The sequence below is a fragment of the Phaenicophaeus curvirostris genome, chromosome 23 (genome assembly GCF_032191515.1).
Source record: "Phaenicophaeus curvirostris isolate KB17595 chromosome 23, BPBGC_Pcur_1.0, whole genome shotgun sequence".
NCBI lineage: Eukaryota > Metazoa > Chordata > Aves > Cuculiformes > Cuculidae > Phaenicophaeus > Phaenicophaeus curvirostris.
In genome coordinates, this window is record NC_091414.1 from 4,827,160 (window position 1) to 4,846,115 (window position 18,956).

Genomic DNA, 18,956 nt, shown 5'->3' on the forward strand with positions numbered 1-18,956 from the left:
CCCAGTCCTTGTTTCTCCAGGTGATGCTCCCTTTCCCTTCATGCATCCTGCTCTCGGCTCCCAGTCTCTCCTCTCTTTGATGAAATTCCAGAAATAGCCACTTCTGGGGGTTGACCTTGCAGCCTCCAGCCCAGGACAGGAGAGTGCAAGGTGGTACCTGGAGAGAAAACTGAGGAAAGCCTCTGCTCTCCCAAAGCTCTGGCACAGCCTCTCCCATCTCTTCCCATGCTCGGTTCAAGGTGGGAAAGGCAGGAGCCACGGTCCCCTCTTGAGGGCTGAAGATCCTAATGCATGAAGCCGATGGAAGATCTGGTGTGGTTGTGAGATTAATTCGGGGCTGGAGAGAGGGTGCGTGTATCAAGTACTGAATGGGGTTCCAGGAAAGCTGGGGAGGGGCTCTGGATCAGAGAGTGCAGGAACAGGATGAGAAGGAACAGTTTTCAGCTGAAAGAGGGGAGATTGAGATGAGATCTTAGGAAGAAATGTTCTGCTGTAGGGGGGGAGGCCCTGGCCCAGGTTTCCCCACCCCTGGAGGGGTTCAAGGCCAGGTTGGATGGGGCTTGGAGCCCCTGATCCGGTGGAAGGACCTTTGACCGTGGCCGGGGGCGGGTTGGGAAGGGAGGTTGGAAATGGACAGGCTTAAGTTCCCTTCCAGCCCAAACCATTCCATGATCCCATGATTCAGCCAAAAGCTTTCCAAGACCTAAAGGTTCTTGCAAGCTCCAGCAGCGATGCTTAGCCTGCACAAAGACAGAGCCACCTCCTTTTGCCTTGCCAAGCCAGAGGAAACCAGCGCAGAGAACAAGACCTTTGACCATGGTTCCACCAAGGCACTCCCATGTCTTACAGAGACGTTGCTTTATCCGCTACCCAAACACAGCTCGTCCTACCTCACGGCACAGCAAACACTTTCTCATCCCTGAGGCAGGAAGCAAAGAGTCGTGTTTATCTCCAAACCTGCCCAGATCCACACAGCTCAGGACCTGGCTGCCCTTTTGGTCTCCACAGCAGAACCATGGGATCTGCATCAGCAACCAATGCGTCTCACAAAGAGAAGTCCCTCCTGCCAGAGAGTGTGTGCGTGCTGGCAGGTGTCATTTCCCAAAAGAGCAAGCAGCCAAAGTCCACGAGAAGCTTCCCCGCACATCACCTGGCCAGGGCAAGCCCAAAACCTCCCTTAGTCACAAGCAACGATGTCCACAGAGAAATGTCTCACCTTGCCCGGTCACACTAAGATCTAACTGGAGCAATTAATCTTTATACTTTGTGGAAGGAGGAATGCACAAGTCAGCATGCAAGCGGGGCAGGTGGAAAGCTCTCCAGGAAGGAGGGAGTCTGCCCTTTTCCTTGTATTTTGGTAGAACAACAGGCTGCAGGAAGCCAAGGATGACCCTGTTGTGCTGGCTCAGCCCAGCTCTTGGTCTGGTACCTCAGCAGCAGTGAAACACTATGTGAAACACCACAGTCCCACCACTGCAGGCCCTTCCAGGGGAGCTCGCTTGCTTCTTGAAGGAACTTTGATGCAGGATGGGTACAATAAAAAAAACGGGGAGGGGCAGAAAGCTTACCCCATGGGCATGCACGAGCACAGCAAACTCGTTCCTTGGCCTTTCATCTGCCTTAATAACATGCTTTCTGTGGCATCTATAGAAACCTGCTAACAACGAAGAATATGAGCTTGTCTAAAATGGGAATCCAACTGCTCTGCATATTCATGGCTGTGATGGAGCCTGGGGAGCGTGGAGTGAGGACAGTTACCCAGCCAGAGAGCTGTAAACATCTCCTGTGGTCACCAGCAGCGTCCACATCGTTTAAGCTCTCTTTGTTTGATGAGGTGGGAAATGTGAAGAATTATTGCTTTGGTAACATTCAACTCCCCTTCACCAGGGGAATTTCCTACACACCGGAGAGGAAAATCTGGTGTCCCAAATCATCACCAGGGCCAGATCAAAGGGTTTCAGCAGCAATCATAGAATCATAGGATAACCAGGTTGGAAGAGACCCATCGGATCATTGAGTCCAACCATTCCTATCAAACACTAAACCATGTCCCTCAGCGCCTCATCCACCCATCCCTTAAACCCCTCTAGGGAAGCCCACGCATCGCTGCTCCATGGGCTAACAAGATGAGGATCTTCCACACTGTCCTAAACTGAGCTCTCAACACCCTTGATGTGACTGAGGGCATCATCAAGGTCCAGCGCTGAACAGCTCTGCAGATTCCAAGGATGACCTTAAGGACTCCTTGTCCTCATTTTTTTCCGAACTCACCCTGTCAGATAATTCCGTGTTGCTATAGACAGGGCTAATTCAGCTTGAAAAAAAAGGAAAGAAAAAAGCATTTCTGCATGGAGGAGGCTCCCACGTGGCCCTGGTCAGGTGGAGGAGGCAGCAAAAGCTTGTGGAGCAGTACCAGACACCAGCTCAAGAAAACTGGGTTTAATACCTGGAGAGTGTCTAGAGGAGGGGAATGGAGCTGGGGAAGGGTCTGGATCCCAGGGGTTCTGGAAGCAGCTGAGGAACATGGAGCTGTTTAGCCTGGAGAAGAGGAGGCTGAGGGGAGACCTCATTGCTCTCTTATGGTTAGGTTATGGTGAGGTGGGTGCTGATCTCTTCTCCCAAGTGACAAGCAATAGGATGAAAGGAAATGACCTTAAGTTGCGCCAGGAAAGGTTTAGATTGGATAACACGAAAAATTTCATTACTGACTGTAAAAAAAATTTCTTTACTGAGTGGTGAAGCACAGGCAGAGGCCGCCCAGGGCAGCGATGGAGACTTCAGCCCTGTAGGGGTTCAAAAAATGTGGCTGTGGTGCTTGCAGACATGGTTTAGTGGGCACAGTGGTGTTGGACTGATGGTTGGACTGAATGAGCTTAGAGGTCTTTTCCAGCCTTTAGGATTCCACGATTCTTCATAAAAGCCACAGCCCATGAGCAGGACAGGAGCCCAGCAGAGGTTGTTTCAGGAGTCTAAACTCAGCTCTGCTAATTAGCACCAGGCAGAGAGCACACAGCAAGAGTGTGGATACACCCAGGTGTCCAACCATGCTGGGTGTCACCTCAGTGGGGATCCATGAGGGATGGGCCAGGGAAATGCCCTGTGGGAAAGAGATGGTCTTAAAATGCCATAATAAGAGGTGCTCATCCCTACTTGGAAGCTTTGGAGAGAAGGAACCACAGCAACTTCAGTTTCCCAGGGTCCTTCAAAAACCATCCCAACATCTAGAGCTGGGCCACGTCCAGGCTTAGTGGTTTGTGGCCGTTTGTGAACAGGGCCTCCTGCAACAGAAAATATCCATCAGTTTCCAGGGTTCTTCACTTGGTTGGATGAGGTGGGATTTGGAGAACACCAAGAAGAGCCCTGATGTCCATCTGTGGTCATCTCGGCCCTGCGCACTCAGAAACGTGAGACAGGGCAGCACACTGAAGATGTGGCTCACATTTCAGAACACATGAACAAACGTTTCATAGAATCATGGAATAGTTTGGGTTGGAAGGGACCTCAAAGCCCATCCAGTCCCACCCCTGCCATGGGCAGGGACACCTCCCACTGGATCAGGGGCTCCAAGCCCCATCCAACCTGGCCTTGAACCCCTCCAGGGATGGGGCAGCCACCCCTGCTCTGGGCAACCTGGGCCAGGGCCTCCCCACCCTCACAAGAAAACATTTCTTCCTAAGATCTCATCTCAATCTCTAAGCCAAACCCATGCACCCGCACACTGTTACAACGGGGTCAGAACCAAGCCTTGTGGCAATTCCATTCCCTACCCCTCCAGAAGACAAACACACACCAGCATCTTCATAGTCTCCCCTCTGGACCACTGAGAACAAGCAGCAGGATATTATAGGAGGGTGGTGAGATCCCCAAGCCCTGGGTGGGGAGAAGAGCAGCCTCAGAAATGACTCTGCTTGGGCAGGGTGCTGGGTCACCCTGCTGCTCTCTAGGAGCTGCTGGGGAGGTTCCCTGGGCTGAGACTGACCTCCACAGGCCAGCTGGATCATAACAGCCCTGTGCATCTCCTTGGGACCAGGAGCTGCAGGAAAATATCTCCAACCCAGTGTTAACCAAAGCAGGGATCTGGGACCATGATGTCCCAGCAAGGGTGGGTCTGTGGGGCAGCTGCCAGCTCAGGATACAGGAGCCCCGAGAACGCCTTTTGTGCACAGAAGATACACTGAGGAATTGGCTTTCAGATAAAAAAAGAAAAAGTAGATCTCATCAGTGGAGCTGATACCTCACCTGGAGTTCAGTTCTGGAGTCCTCAGCACAGGAAGGACGCGGAGCTGTTGGAGTGAGTCCAGAGGAGACTATGGAAATGATCTGAGGGCTGGAGAACCTCTGGTATGAGGTCAGTCTGAGAGAGTTGGGGTTGTTCAGCCAGAGAAGAGAAGGCTGCTGGAAGACCTTAGAGCAGCTTCCAGGACTGAAAGGGGCTCCAGGAAAGCTGGGGAGGGGCTCTTGATGAGGGAGGGCAGGGACAGGATGAGGGGGAATGGATTTCAACGGAAAGAAGGAAGATTGACATGAGATTTTAGGAAGAAATGTTTTGCTGTGAGGGTGGGGAGGCCCTGGCCCAGGTTGCCCAGAGCAGTGGTGGCTGCCCCATCCCTGGAGGGGTTCAAGGCCAGGTTGGATGGGGCTTTGATCACCCTGATTCAGTGGGAGGTGTCCCTGCCCGTGGCAGGGGGTGGGACTGGATGGGCTTTGAGGTCTCTTGGGACCCAAACCATTCTATGATTCCTTTTCCAAGATAATCTGAGCAATGCCTGTGCCCTGACAAAGAGTGAAGTCATCCCTGGAGGGCAACAGTGGCTCCGAAGCCTCCTGCCTTCCTGAGGTTTTCATTAACAGCTGCTGATCTGAATTCCTAGACGCAGCGTTTGCCTCCTCAAAGCCTTGGGTTTGTCTGGGTGTTAGCGCCAAATCCAAGAGTTCTTGGGTGTCCGAGCAGATCTGCTCTGCCCTCTGCACACGCCAGCAGGCACCGGCCTCCCCGAGGCGCAGCATGTGACAGGAATGGAAAAGCCTGGCCCCGAGGAGCAGCGTGTGGCCAGGGCAGCGGGCAGCTTACCCACAGAAGGGCAGTTTGTAAAGTTGGTGATGTTGGAGAGGACTTCAGAGCAGGGAAATCAAAAGGATTATTCATAGACTCAATTTAATGCCTGGCGGAGGAAGACGAGCAGAGCAAAGCCCAAGAAACTGGCAGCGCTGAGATGTTTACAGGAGGCTGATGTCCAGGTGGGACATGAGCTGCTCCGTGTCCTTTCACCTCACACCACTGCTTCCCCTCCAAGCCCTCGGGGTCTTGCTGATCCCTGTGTTCCAGCACTGATGCTCCCACGAATTCCCTCAAAGCCAAAGTTGTTTCACCCACACGGTAACAAACACCTCCCTTGAGAGGAGCAGGGGCAGCACATGGAATCATAGAATCACCAGGTTGGAAAAGACCCACTGGATCATCGAGTCCAACCATTCCCATCAATCCCTCAGCACCTCATCCACCCGTCCCTTAAACCCCTCCAGGGAAGGGGACTCAACCCCCTCCCTGGGCAGCCTCTGCCAGTCCCCAATCACCCTTTCTGTGAAAATTTTTTTACTAATGTCCAGCCTGACCCTCCCCTGGTGGAGCTTGAGGCCATTCCCTCTCGTCCTGTCCCCTGTCCCTTGGGAGAAGAGCCCAGCTCCCTCCTCTCCACAACCTCCTTTCAGGGAGTTGCAGAGAGCAATGAGGTCTCCCCTCAGCCTCCTCTTCTCCAGGCTAAACACCCCCAGCTCTCAGCCTCTCCTCGTAAGGCTTGTTCAAGCACCATCCAGCACCCCGAGAGGCAGGTTTCTGTCTCCCACCACCCCCCCATGTAGGAACAAGAAATGGCAACGGGAAAATGGAACTTTCAGCATAGAAAGGGCAAAGACCTTCTGACCACACTGCTTTGATGCCACTAGCCCCCTCATGAGTGCAACTGGAGATTTTGCCCTGCGGACCCACGGCTTCTTCCTGGCTTCCTGCGAGGGAAAGGAGACTTGCTAGACAAGTGCTGGGAAGAAGACATGAGAAAAAACGTCTCCCATGAAAAGAACCATTCAGGAAGGCGCCTGGCAGACAATCTGATGCACCAACACATTCTGCGGAGCCAAGTGTTTACACTGAAGCGAACTCTGTACAGATAGACACTTGAGGCTGGGCAGAGATCAGGATCACAGCAAGGGTGTAAATAAAATTATGACCATAACATCAATTCCAGTTTGCCCACTAACAACATTCCCATTCACTCAAGGAAACATTCCCAGGAATCGCTCCCACTTGCTGTCTGGCAGTGCAGGCTGCGACTTTCTCTGCTGTTGAACCAACATTCCTGATAACGAAGGGAGCCTCCTGGCTACTCTCGCACTGCGGAGATACAAAGAGACCTCACCTTCCACTGCCTGTTCCAACCAGACTGTGTGGCTCTAGCACAGATCCTGGGGAACCAGGACTCCTGGATTGCTTCTCCGAGCTCTGGGAGAGGCATTCCCACCTCTGCAAGCAAAGGGGGATGCTGACATGTGCCCACACTCCGTTTGAACGGGTGCGTTTACGAGCTCAGCTCCCTGCAGGAGCGATAAGCTCAGTCCTTGGAAGCAGCGTAACCACAGGACAGCACCCCAGATACAGTGTCACCCCTTGGGTCAGGACAGAGACGGGGATCTCTTCCCCCAGATGATGGAAACACGCACTGGGTGAGTCACAAGGGCACCCGTCGAGTCGGCAGCAGAGCCAGCGCCTGCACCCGAGAGTGAGTAACCTGGAGGGACCCCCAACGAAGCTGTGAAGCTCAGCTACTCCTGGGAACCAGTCCCAACTTGCCTTGGTTTCAAGGTCTTCTCTTATCTTTCACAGCAACTTGGGCTCATTGTGAAATCTTACCGCTGGAGATGTTAACAGCCAAGATTTATGGCTTCTGTAGTTTCCCTTTAATAGCTTCAGCTGGGGAAGCGCTGGCGAAGGATGAAAGATGCTGGTACGGGATGCATGTCAGGAGAAGACTTCAAAGACTTCCAATACATTGAGCCGCGTTATGATACTCAAGATCCTTCTCTTACAACCATCCAACACTTTCAGGAGCCTCTCCCTCCTTAAGAACAGCCTTAACCATTTGGACCCACAGTCGAGCACCTGCACCTCAGCTCTCAAGTCTCACAGGCAGGATTTTGCCCCGAGGAGCCCCCGATCAGTTGGTCCCAGCAGGTTTCTCATTGCGTTCAGCACATTACACAGCAGCACCTTTCTCCTTACCCCACACTTCCCAAGTCCTTCCCTCCCAAAGACGCTAGGAACCGGCTGAGATCGATGCAGAAGCCACTACAAAATCCAGTTTGCAACATAAAGGTCCACGGGAAAGCTGAGCAAGTCCTGGAAGTGTTCAAGACCAGGTGGAACGAGGCCTTGGGCAGCCTGATCCAGTGGGAGGTGTGCCTGCCCATCGCAGAAGGGTTGGAATTGGATGATCTTTAAGGTCCCTTCCAACTCAAGCCATTCTATGATGATTCTATAATGAACAAGGAACTCTGGTTCCCTTACATAACCCATAAAGAACATTTGGTCCAGAGGGGAAGGACAGAGTGAGCCTGGGAAGGGATTCTGCACACAACATCCATGGATTCCGTTGCCCTGTGGGCTGGTCACACTGTGAGAAAGTTTGCTCATGTGCATCTTCCGCTGTCCGCTAGTACAGAAGGATCCCGGACTGACTGAACTGGTTGTCACACACCATGCCTGGAGGGCAGGCAGCCGGCACCCAGAGCAATCTCCATCCTGGGAGCTGCCTGCAATTGTGCAGAAGTTCTCTCCTCAAAGCATCTAGCGCTGAGGATTCCCCCAGAGATTCACATCCTTCCCATGGCAGGTTCCACTGCATAATGGATTCTGGCTCAAAGTCCAGAAAACGCTCTGAAATCAGTCAGATCCCCTTGTTCAATCTCACACTGAACACTTCAAATGTGCCAGCCCCTCACTCGATGCCTGCAGTAAATGCACGACGTTGTGATCCAATTCTCTGGTACCAGTGGGTGCAGCAAGATGAAGCCAACCACTGCCTTAAAAAAGAACCCAAACCCACCAGTGACAGGAATTCCCAGACCCTAGAAGAAATACTGCCCTAGGAAATTAAAACAGCAGGAGCTGAAGTAGCACACATCTGCACCTTAAGCCCCGCGCCCCCAAGCAGGACCCATAAAAACCCTCAGCATTCTCCTACCCCACATCCTTGCACGGCACATCCCGGCTTCACACACTTATTTCACTTATTTGTCACCAGTAGTGCCACCCGGCACAAAAACTGCAGTTTAAAGTTGCCCGAGTGTCACAAAAGACAAGAAGGAAAGCACAAGCTTCATCATTTGGGTTTGTTTCAAACGTATCAACAGCAGAAGCCCACGGATACAGATCAAACCATCCAGATCAAATGGAAAACTTCACTACAAGCCGCAGAATCTGTATGAACACTAACGCAGCTTTGTTATGCGGGTGCGACTTCATTCCCAGCGAGCCAGCAAAGCAGATAAACAGAAGTCATTGGGACCAGCAGAGCTTGTGAAAGCCAGTTTCCTGAGGTCATATGCCTTTGTCCTCACAAGCCCCTCTCTCCTGCAACAGCCTCAGCTCTGCTCTTCACCCTGTGAGCCTCCCGACGTAGAATCATCAGGTTGGAAAAGACCCATGAGCATCATTGAGTCCAACCACTCCCATCAATCACTAACCCATGTCCCTCAGCACCTTGTCCACCCGTCCCTTAAACCCCTCCAGGGAAGGTGACTCAACCCCCTCCCTGGGCAGCCTCTGCCAGTGCCCAACCACCCTTTCTGTGAAATATTTTTTCCTAATGTCCAGCCTGAACCTCCCCTGGTGGAGCTTGAGGCCATTCCCTCTCGTCCTGTCCCCTGTCCCTTGGGAGAAGAGCCCAGCTCCCTCCTCTCCACAATCTCTTTTCAGGTAGCTGTAGACACGAGGCATGGTGGGGCCGTGACTTATCTGGAGCTGTGCGGGTGGTGAGGCTGATGCTGCTGCCAGAGAGCAGGGACCTCAGCTGAGCTCTGCCCTCCAAATAGCCTTCTTTTTACATCCCAAAGGGAGATGGGTGTCCAGGATACTTTCTTCTTTGAGTTTCCTCTTTGGTAGCTACAGATGGGAAACACAACCTAAGCCTTTTAATGTAAATTATTCCCATTTTAAGAAAAGAAAACCGAGACGATGCAAATGGAAACAGCCTGCCCAACAAGAAAAATCTCAGGGGCCCCAGAACCAAGTCAGGGGAATGATCGCCTTGACCACTCTTCTTCCTCATTAGGCTCTTCCCAACAAGAAATTCACTGTAGAAACAGCCTGTGACAACTGTGCAGCTACAGAGCAACAGCTCAACTTGTTGGCCCAGCTCTACTGTGATCAGACTCAAACCTCAGGCAGTGAAGTGTTCAGGAAGATCATTGGCATCTTTGGTTTTTGCCCGGCACTCCACAATTGCTGGAGTATCCAGGAGTTTCAATTCTCCATTCTCAAAGCTGTGCACAGACAGCATGACATGTACAGCACCGTCCGTAGCCCCCAGGCACGGGGCTGACTGCAGCCAGCAGCTCTGGATTAAAACCAGAGCCAACTGCAGCTGTGCTCGACATCCAGATTGCAGCATCACACAGCAAAGGCTGGAACCTAAGGAGAAACAGGAGCAGAAGCTGTCAAGGATGGAAGTTAGTTAATGCTGGAACAGAAAAGGGGAGTCAAGACTGCCAGGTGTCTATGTCGGACAACAGTCTGAGCAAGCTTCCCATTCCCTGTTCCAATCACTCTTCAAACTTGATAGGAGAAAGGAAAAAAAGTAAAAATAACAGCTCTCTGCCCCACTCCAACCACCAACTTATGAGACACTGAGCAAACTCATTTCTGCGACCCACAGTCGCAACTTCCTCACGGGAACGACTGGAAGTGGAAGCTTGAAATGCACATGGGACCAAAGAAGCCCCTTCCCTGCTGAGCTCTGCCTTGCTCTGCCTCTCACAGTCAATTAAGCTCCCTTTTCAGCACTCTATCAACCCTGCTGCCTTTGGGTGTTTCACTATTAACACGAGCTCCTCACAACCAGCCTTTTAAATCGCACGATTCACACTTTTGCTGTGTTCTACATCCAGAGCTCATCACTGTCAACGCTTTCTCCTCTGCCTTGCACAGACAGGGAAGACCATTTTAACAAGCACAACTTTCAAGCTCATTAAGAGCAGCCGTATCACTTTAATCAGACTCTTGAAAATAAGAATTCCACGTGTGAACCGACAAAGTCATTCTTCTAGGTCCTGCCAAGCCCTTTGCCGTAGGCGAAGGAGTTGAGACGTCCCTTAGCATCAGTTTTGTTTGTTTATTTATAAAGTTCACGTTTGATCTTTGTTTAGCAACTGTTTTCATCTTTCTGTCCGGTGGTAAGAACAGAGCAGTTCTTCTCTTGAGTCAAAGAATCATGAGTTCTCTTTCTCCAGCTCTGGAAACCATCCATCATCAGCTTGGAGAGCTCATCAGAAATCCAGCAAGATCCAGCGCAGTTGGATCTGAAGAGTTGCTTACCGCTAGACTCTTCCTTCCTTACACACAGTGAAAAGCTCAGCTTTTGATGTCCCCTCATGTCAATACTTCCCAGAAATCATCTCATGACACTTCAAAATTTACACCTCCCTTTCTCTAGTTACTTCTGTGATCATGACCCCAAGCTGCTCAGCCACCACACACTTTCAGCACTCTCGGAAAAAAACACTAATCCAGACTAAAGAACTTTGTTACCACCAGCACTGCTGCATTTTCTCCGTTAAGCTACTTCAAGTCTCACCGCTGTGCCTACTGACTTCAGCAGACCACCACAAACATGAGTATTTGGGTGAGTCACCAGTTCAAGGTGGATCTTGCTTTTGCAGAGCAAATCCAACAAAGAAAGTAAAGCCCTGGAGCATGTCTGTGATTAAATGGTCAATCAGCTTCTTACAGAGCATCCACCCTCTGTTACCACCATTTGCTCCCTCACACAAGCCCATAAATGGCTCTCCTTGGTCTCCAGGACCACCTCTGATCCACTGAGAGGAGTTTGGGAACCACTAGTTAAATGTATTCCTGATTAATGAGTCACTCCATCCACCCTTTCTCCTGGAGACTCTCAGAGACAGCAAAAATGTTTAGACATCCAGCTCATACTTCATTTTCATTGTAGTGAGTGTCCAAAAGCCTTCAGGCAACCACGTCAAATGAGTTCCTTTCCCATCCCACTGGATACAAAGGTTTGTCTAGGTTTCTTTTTCCTTCCATAAAAACCTTGACTGCCCTATGACAAATTGGTTTATTCCTACACCACCAAGTACTCAGAGATACTTGCAGGTTTCCTCAGCCTTTCAGCTACTATATTTTGCTGCAGTTTCAGAGAAAACCGAGTTGAGGAAGTAATTCAATAATTGTTTCTAGAATTTCCATATCAAAATTAATATTGTTGAAGCTTTTCACAAGCAAAGCAACAGCAATTCCTACTACATCACTAAGCTCCCTTGAACAGGGCAGAGGACAAGTGGGAAGAAAATGATCACTTTAAAATAACGAGTCAAGACAACCCATGTTGGTGCTGGGAGGTGGACAGGACACAGAAGGGTGATGCTTCACAGCAGTCACTGCAGTTCTCACACTGCACTGCTCTCAGTCCTTACGAGCGAGATGAATAGATACCAACTGCTTTGACAATTACTCCTTATCACAGTTCAGGCAGTCCAGATCCTAAACCACTGGAGTTCTTTACAAGCCCCTAGACTAGTTTTCCTTGGGAATACAGCAGCATTTGTGGAGAGGTAAGCCTGGATCCAAGCCAAGTTCTAAATTATTTGGATCAGAGCTGTCCCTGGGAACAGGGAGAATGCAGTGGTCAGAATCAAGTATGAAACATTTGGCCTCACCTAGGTGCCCTCAAGCTCTTAAACTCTCTCCCTGGCTCAGTCAGCAGCTCCACAGGAATGTTTGGGAATGGGCTCCATTCATCTCACCAAAGCCAAACTCCAGCTTTTCCTTGCGAGGACATCCAGGAGGAAGAACCATCCAGACTGGACAGTCACTCGAGGGGTCATAAAAACCAACACCTAGCAAAAAATACAGAGGTTGTTAGCTAGTCAAAAGCAGCTCTTGCAGCAAATCATACAAAATACCTACTACATATCCCAAGACTTTTTCTATGCCTTTGCTGTGCACAACAAGCATCATCTCCATAACTCATCACTACTCCTTCCCACTGTGCTCTTCACACGGAGAGTGTGTTAACATTATCTCCTGGTCCACCCTTTGCACTTCACGGAACAACTCAAGCAAGGCACACATCTTATTGCAAACCCCAGCTCTGATCACAAACCTACAGTCAGTAAAACACAGCGATACGGGCAAGCAACCCCACCACAGGTTTAATTGTTGGATTTGCTACCGCTTCAAGCACGTCTGCTACTCTCCTGCGCGTGCCCCAACTCAGAAGATGGCATCTCAGATTACCGACTACAGGAATGTCTCCTAGATTCCACAAATTTCCTTTCAAAACCAAAACTCAGCCCCCAGATGCACCTCAAAACACTCATAGACGAGATTAATGTGGGAACGCTTAGAAAGTGTTGAAGAAAACTTCCAGTAGCAGCTGGTGGCCTTTGCCCTGAAGATCTCGCACCTAGTTAACACACTGGAATGAACAGCAAGGGTGTCTGCTGGTTACCGTGGCCAGCTGAGACATCTGAACACCGAAGACAACACAGGAACACGGCTGAAATTCAGAATAAGAGCCCAGGGTCTGAAATCGATAGATCCTGTACACAGGATCAATTCAGTCTTAACTCTCCAAATGGCTGTTTAGTGGATTACCTGGGTATAAACAAGTTGAACCAAAGATGAGAAATTTTTTTTCTTTTTAATCATTTTTCACAGTTTAACTCCAAAAATGTGTTATTCCACAGAAAAACAAGCTGTGAAAATTTCAATTCTTAATAGTTTCCATTTAAAATCTGAAAAAAAAAAGTCTTTCATCAATTATTTCCAAATCATTTTTAACTTTAAGAAAGTTCTTAACTTTGTTCAGGGGCACGACAGCTAGTTATTAATTTAGAAACAGCATGGATTCTGCCTTAAATCACACCACCACTGGAAAAAAAACCCAGAAGACCAAAACCTGAGAATGTAATTACTATAAAGTCTTGCTCTGTAGGTTAGCACAACACATTCAAGTCATGGCTTACGTATGTGAGAACGGTAGAGTCTTCAGAAATAAGAGAAAGATCTGCTTGGTAGTGAAAATATAATTTTATTTAACAAGAGCTGCCAGCAGTATACTGGTATATCTGTAAAAGATGTTCCAGAGAGTGAAAGAGACAAGCAAACTACAATAAACTGTATCAACACTTCAAGTATTTCTGCAAACAATGCTCCCATTCTTGATGTCCTGTCTCAGATGTCTCGATATCCTGTTCCGCTCCACATTTCTCCCATTCCCCCACCCTCCAGAAACAAAATCTCATAGTTGGTGGCACAGGTTCTGAGGCAAATTAAATATTTTTCACTTGGGATAAAGCCTTCTTCTGAAAATACTACTTGGATGTGTTCAGTGAATACTCAGAGTGGCAAAGAGCAAAATAAGTTGACTGTACTGAGCCACTTTTTGTTCTCCATCGAGATAGGCATCAGTGGGTTTGGCTCAAGCATATTCAATTTATTCATGTCTGTGTTTCTTTGATACTAAATGCTAATTTGCTACTTTAGCATTAAAACTCGATTATATCTCTCTTATCATGGAACTGCACGCAACTCTCAATCAGTTTAGACATGCCCACTGTGGAAAAACCACCAATTTTATGGGAAAATGCAAACGTAGGAGCTATATGGCTGTGCCTCTCCACGTGGGACACCATCACAGACCAACAGTGAACAGTAGATGGACAGAAAAAGCTTTGGAAGGCACAAAATCACTCCAGAAGCTCACATGCCTCCTGTTCAACAGGCAGCTCTGTACACATCAGGAATCTCTTCAAGAAGGAAAGCTTTGTTAAGGGGGAAAAAAAAAATAAAAAATCATGCGTATAGTATAATCTGTTCCCCCACAAATGCAGGGTGAAGATGATGGAGTTTCCCTTTATGTTCAGGAAATGCACCAGTCACCTCTTTTAATGGAAATTTAAGCATATTTCAGCTCGAGAATAAATTCAGTTATTCAGCATGCTAATACATGCAACTAACTTGCAAACTGGAATGCCAACTTGAAAGAGTAACTGCTGTTTTTAAATTGTAGAAGGGGCTAGAAGTGTAATTTTAAATTTAAACAGGGGGCAGATTAATTGCTGTTTGATGAAATTCAAAATGCATTTAAAGATCAGATTGTAAACAAGTTGACAGAAGTCAAGAATTTACATAGTTATGAAAGGGCTTTTTTTAATTAATGTAGCACTGGTGATTGGGGCCAGATGAAAGTGCTCTACCCACACCAGATGCTCAGCCTTTTACACACCACCCTAGCCGTGCTCCACTCTTCTGAAGGGATCTCCTGCCCAGGGGAAAGCTGCTCGCTCTCCATGAGATTCCTGGCTGCCACTGAAGCCAGAAAAAGCTGGGGATGCGATGGGAAGGCAGAGCGATACCAGCTCCGTTCACACAGGACAGTTAACAGCTATCACATGGTTACCGCCTCAGGAATTGCTAATCTGGTCCTCATTGGAATTACACCTCTAAGGGAAAGGCTCCGACGCTCAACACCCCACTGTACTGAGATAAGAAACACATTAGTTACAGCAAGAGCTTTAACTTTGTTTACAAGCTTTCAGACACAATCATTAAAATACTTAACGCTGAATATAATCTATTACAATTGCTTGAAGATTGCCTAAAAGGTAGAGAGAATATATTATCTATAAAAGACAACAAGCCCGGTGTTTTAACAAGTTAAGCATTTGTCTGCACTGCCACGCAGGCAGCGTGCACGCTGGAAGAGTGCATCAAAGTATTTTCATGCTCATACACACATAATTGCTTGGTGTATTAATGCGTGCACGCCGTGGCTAATTTGCTTTTAAAAGGAGTGAGGCCCGATTAGACAACAGCCTCAGACAACTTCCAAGGGCCCATCCTGATCCGGGTTTTAAAGGAGAGTTAAAAATTTAACAAAGCTATGTTCATAATCAAATTGCTTTCTATGTTTTCTTCTTGTTTTTCAAGGCTAACTAAACGATGGCGAAGAGCACCAAACCAATGAGGGTTGGGTTTTTTCACCCTGTATGTCATTAAAACTGTTGCTATCTATAAAAAAAGGAAGTCGTTCCTTTTTCTAGATGTCACATTGGAGCAAAGACTGAACCCCTACAGAGGATTATTATGGCTGAGAAACTTTATTCAGGATGAGAATGTGACATTAGGATACAGTAATTATTAAAAGGCTACAGTTCTGTTTTTCCTAACCAGGTCGCTCTGCAGTATTTTCCTTCTGTGCCTAAACACCCCTGTAAAAATGGTAATAGGATCCAAGTTTATCTACGGTTGTCTTCCAAAGAGAAGTAACAGGAATGCTAACTGCCTTTATATTGGAATTCTAGTTCTAGGAAGTCAAGGCACCACAAGCCATGGATACAAATATGGAATTGTACTCTACCTCTTCTATGTCAAACTAACTTCACAGGAATATAAAGTAGCAAAAGTAGGATGCTTAGAAAAGTCAGGCTGGTTTTCATAAAGCCAGTGCTTACCCAAAAAATTAGTGTATAAAAGTGTTTATGTGAGCATTTGCATGTTATTGCAGAATGTTAAATATTCCAAGAACAACCTACTAGGAATAGCACTTTCCAGCTTCTAAAATCAGTTAAATATAAAAGTCTTTACAAAAAAATAGGCATTTAAATCTAGTGTTCTTTGGAGTCGTTTATGATGGTCTTTTAAAAATAACCTAGCAGTTTATTTCATACATCAAAACCACTAATTTTAAACAAGAAAACTATTCCCTGGTCAAGAAATATTTGAAAACTGCTTTTAAAAAAAATTGTAGTGCTATTCCTCAGTGCTGCTGTAAGAAGATTTTGTGTAGTAGTGCAACGATTACGATTCTGCACAATTGCAGCCTAGGTGCACAGAGAAGCCTTTAGGATAAATTCAATGGAAAGGACTGGTTTTTATGCACCATTTCTTTACAAGAGTAATTAACAGATTTCCTTTCAGGAAAAAAAAGCATACTATAATTTAAGGCAAATGTTATCTTTAAAGGTCACTTCAGCTTTCTTCATGAAAGAAACAGCTTAAAAAAGTTCCCAGAAAGACTCCCACCTTAACAGCTCTCCGTGTTCAGTCCTGCATCGCTGATCGTTGCGCTGCTATTCACACACGCAGTAGCTGATTTTCCACTAGGACACTGACGATTACACGGATACATTTTGTGACTAAGTATCACCAGAAAGACCTACGCAAAATAAAGGCTCTTCACCCACAAAAAGAAAGCCACTTAACAACTTTTTAAGGTGAACAGATGGCAAGCATCCGATTCTTCTGGTTTTGTGATGTTAAAGGGCATCCTCACAATTATTATAATTCAGAATTCCAGATAAATGTCAGCCATCAATTTAAAATAAAAATATACTGGCTTTTTTAGCTCACCAAGCTCTTCAAGACATAACTAAACACTAACTCCAAACTGCAAGCTTCCTGCTACAGCACACAAGTCTAGATTCAAACTTCCCTGATATCTGAGGTCATTCAAATCCAAGTTTCCCATCTGACTCCATCCTCAACCATTAGTGTAATTACAAATCCAAGAGAAATTCTTCCTAAAAGAACATCGCCAGATATTCTGAAAATGGTTCTTTTGGATAATAAGTTCCCTTCTGTATGGAAATAGGATAGACTAGCAGGTACAGTCCAACGTGTCACAGATAGGACAAGTGTGTATAGATCTTCTGGAAAAGCAACAAATTACAACATACATAAATATTCCTTGTACCACAAGACAGAATCCTAGACCAATTCATAGACAGGGACCAAATGCTTGCAAAGGAAAGTCGCAAGGGCAAGATAACCCTTCATACTGAAGAGTCGAGAGTCACCCCAGTGCAACATCAACATAACTGCGTTAATGATATTCAGACGTGCTGTGAAAGGAGGTAAGGAAAAACAAGCCTATAATTAAGTCGGCAAACTTTACGTAATTACTGTACCTGGTCTATCCACCATAACTTTGAATAACTGCAAGTTCATGCAAAAAAAATTGCTAACTTATATGAAAAGAGCAGTCTGTTAGAAGCGTTGGTATGGGATATGCAAGAAGTTGTCTCTTTTGCCAGTGCTGTTTACTTAGTGAGTCTCTTGGCTACGTCGCTGTAAGCGATTTCAATTTCTTTGTCTCCAGGACAGGTGTTGGTGAATTCATCCCTGCTGTAAGCATTCGTCAGGTATCTCCAAATCCCTGTCATTTCCTTGGGAATCTCAAAGTTGCGGTATTTCTTAGCCACCACCTAGAACAAAAGAACAAGACTATGAATTTTTATCCTTCAACTAAAACCACTTTGCCACCCCTTGCCACTCTCTCGTTAATCTATCCTTCCAATACATACAGTCAGGAGTCACTGCCAAGGGCATTAGAACCTGCCCGGTGGGGAAATCTCAGGCCTGGCAGCATACAGCCTCACTGTTTGTCTGACTATCCTCACTAAAGGAAACACTTCTGCACCCAGGCAGAAACTTAATCTGTGGCTCCATCTGCAGTACAAAACTGACAAAGATCATTAGAGACAGTGAAAAGAAATCAAACCACGATGAGAGAGGCAAACCTTCATTCCTGCCATCCTCCCAGTCTGTCTCCTCCTAGACTTCAGGCTTTCCTTTTTCTAAAAACAATCCTTTATTTTAACTTTCTGCCATTTACTTTGTTGCTAACAGAGCGGTTTTCTCCCTAGAGATGATAATACATCCACTTCAAGCACTGTCACACGCTGTTCACCTTCCTCCTTCTACCTCATTCTTGCAGCTCCTGTGACCACACTGGGCAGCACAGTGACACACGGTTTGACTTGTGCTGTTTCATCATCTGCTGCCCAATGTGGCTCCTGATTCACACCTTCATTGAACTCAACTGCTCTGTCCCCAAGACCTGAGGAAGAAACATTCTCTGTGCGGGTGGGGAGGCACTGGCCCAGGTTACCCAGAGCAGTGGTGGCTGCCCCAGCCCTGGAGGGGTTCAAGGCCAGGTTGGATGGGGCTTGGAGCCCCTGATCCAGTGGGAGGTGTCTCTGCCCAGGGCAGGGGTGGGACTGGATGGGCTTTGACGTCCCTTCCAACCCAAACCATTCCAGGATTCTATAAAGCTCTTGTGAATTACCTTACGCCACTTCACATTCTGTTAATACTTAGTTAAACCTCCAGGGAAGCTTACACATGGCTGAACTGAGTTCAATACCAGGATGTTATAAAGTCTAAGCATCTTTTCCTTCATTATCACAAAACATACGAGTCCTGTACCTTGACAATGTGTAGCTTGGGCAGCAGGTTGCAGTCTGCTAGTGTCATCTCGTTGCCATCTAAAAACTTGCGGGTAGAAACTGTAATATCCTCCATGCTATTTTCATCTATCTCGTCAGGTAGAGGGGAGTTCAGGTACTCGTCCAGTTTCTGGAGGGTTTTCAAGAGGCCGCGTTCTAAGGCTACAAAGGAAGGAACCGCTTTAAGACGAAAAAAGAAACCCAAGCCACATCGCACAAGTTTAACAGTAAATTATCACTTAGAATATTGATGCTGGTACCAGGTTTGAAAACCAAAATCCACATCACTGTGGTACCCAAAACAAACCCTCTACTGAAGGGGTTTTAACCCTTGTACCGTTCTCGTGGCAACACTATGGCTGAAGCTACCTTTGTGGTCACCAGTAACATTGAAACTGAATTGAAATCCCTTTAAATATCACACAGAGAAGAGC

General features: G+C 47.3%; 1 protein-coding gene across 2 annotated transcripts in view; it reads right to left on the reverse strand.

Moving 5' to 3' along the window:
- Positions 1 to 15,203: 15,203 nt before the first annotated feature.
- Positions 15,204 to 18,956, reverse strand: part of CLIC4 (chloride intracellular channel 4) — a 33,656-nt gene continuing 29,903 nt past the window's right edge. For both annotated transcript variants that reach the window (XM_069875472.1, XM_069875473.1), the window contains exons 5-6: positions 18,503 to 18,684; positions 15,204 to 17,499 (exon numbers count right to left, since the gene is read on the reverse strand). In XM_069875472.1, the coding sequence (XP_069731573.1) occupies positions 17,335 to 17,499; positions 18,503 to 18,684 (347 nt within the window). In that variant the 3' untranslated portion in view covers positions 15,204 to 17,334. The remainder of the gene's footprint in view (positions 17,500 to 18,502; positions 18,685 to 18,956) is intronic.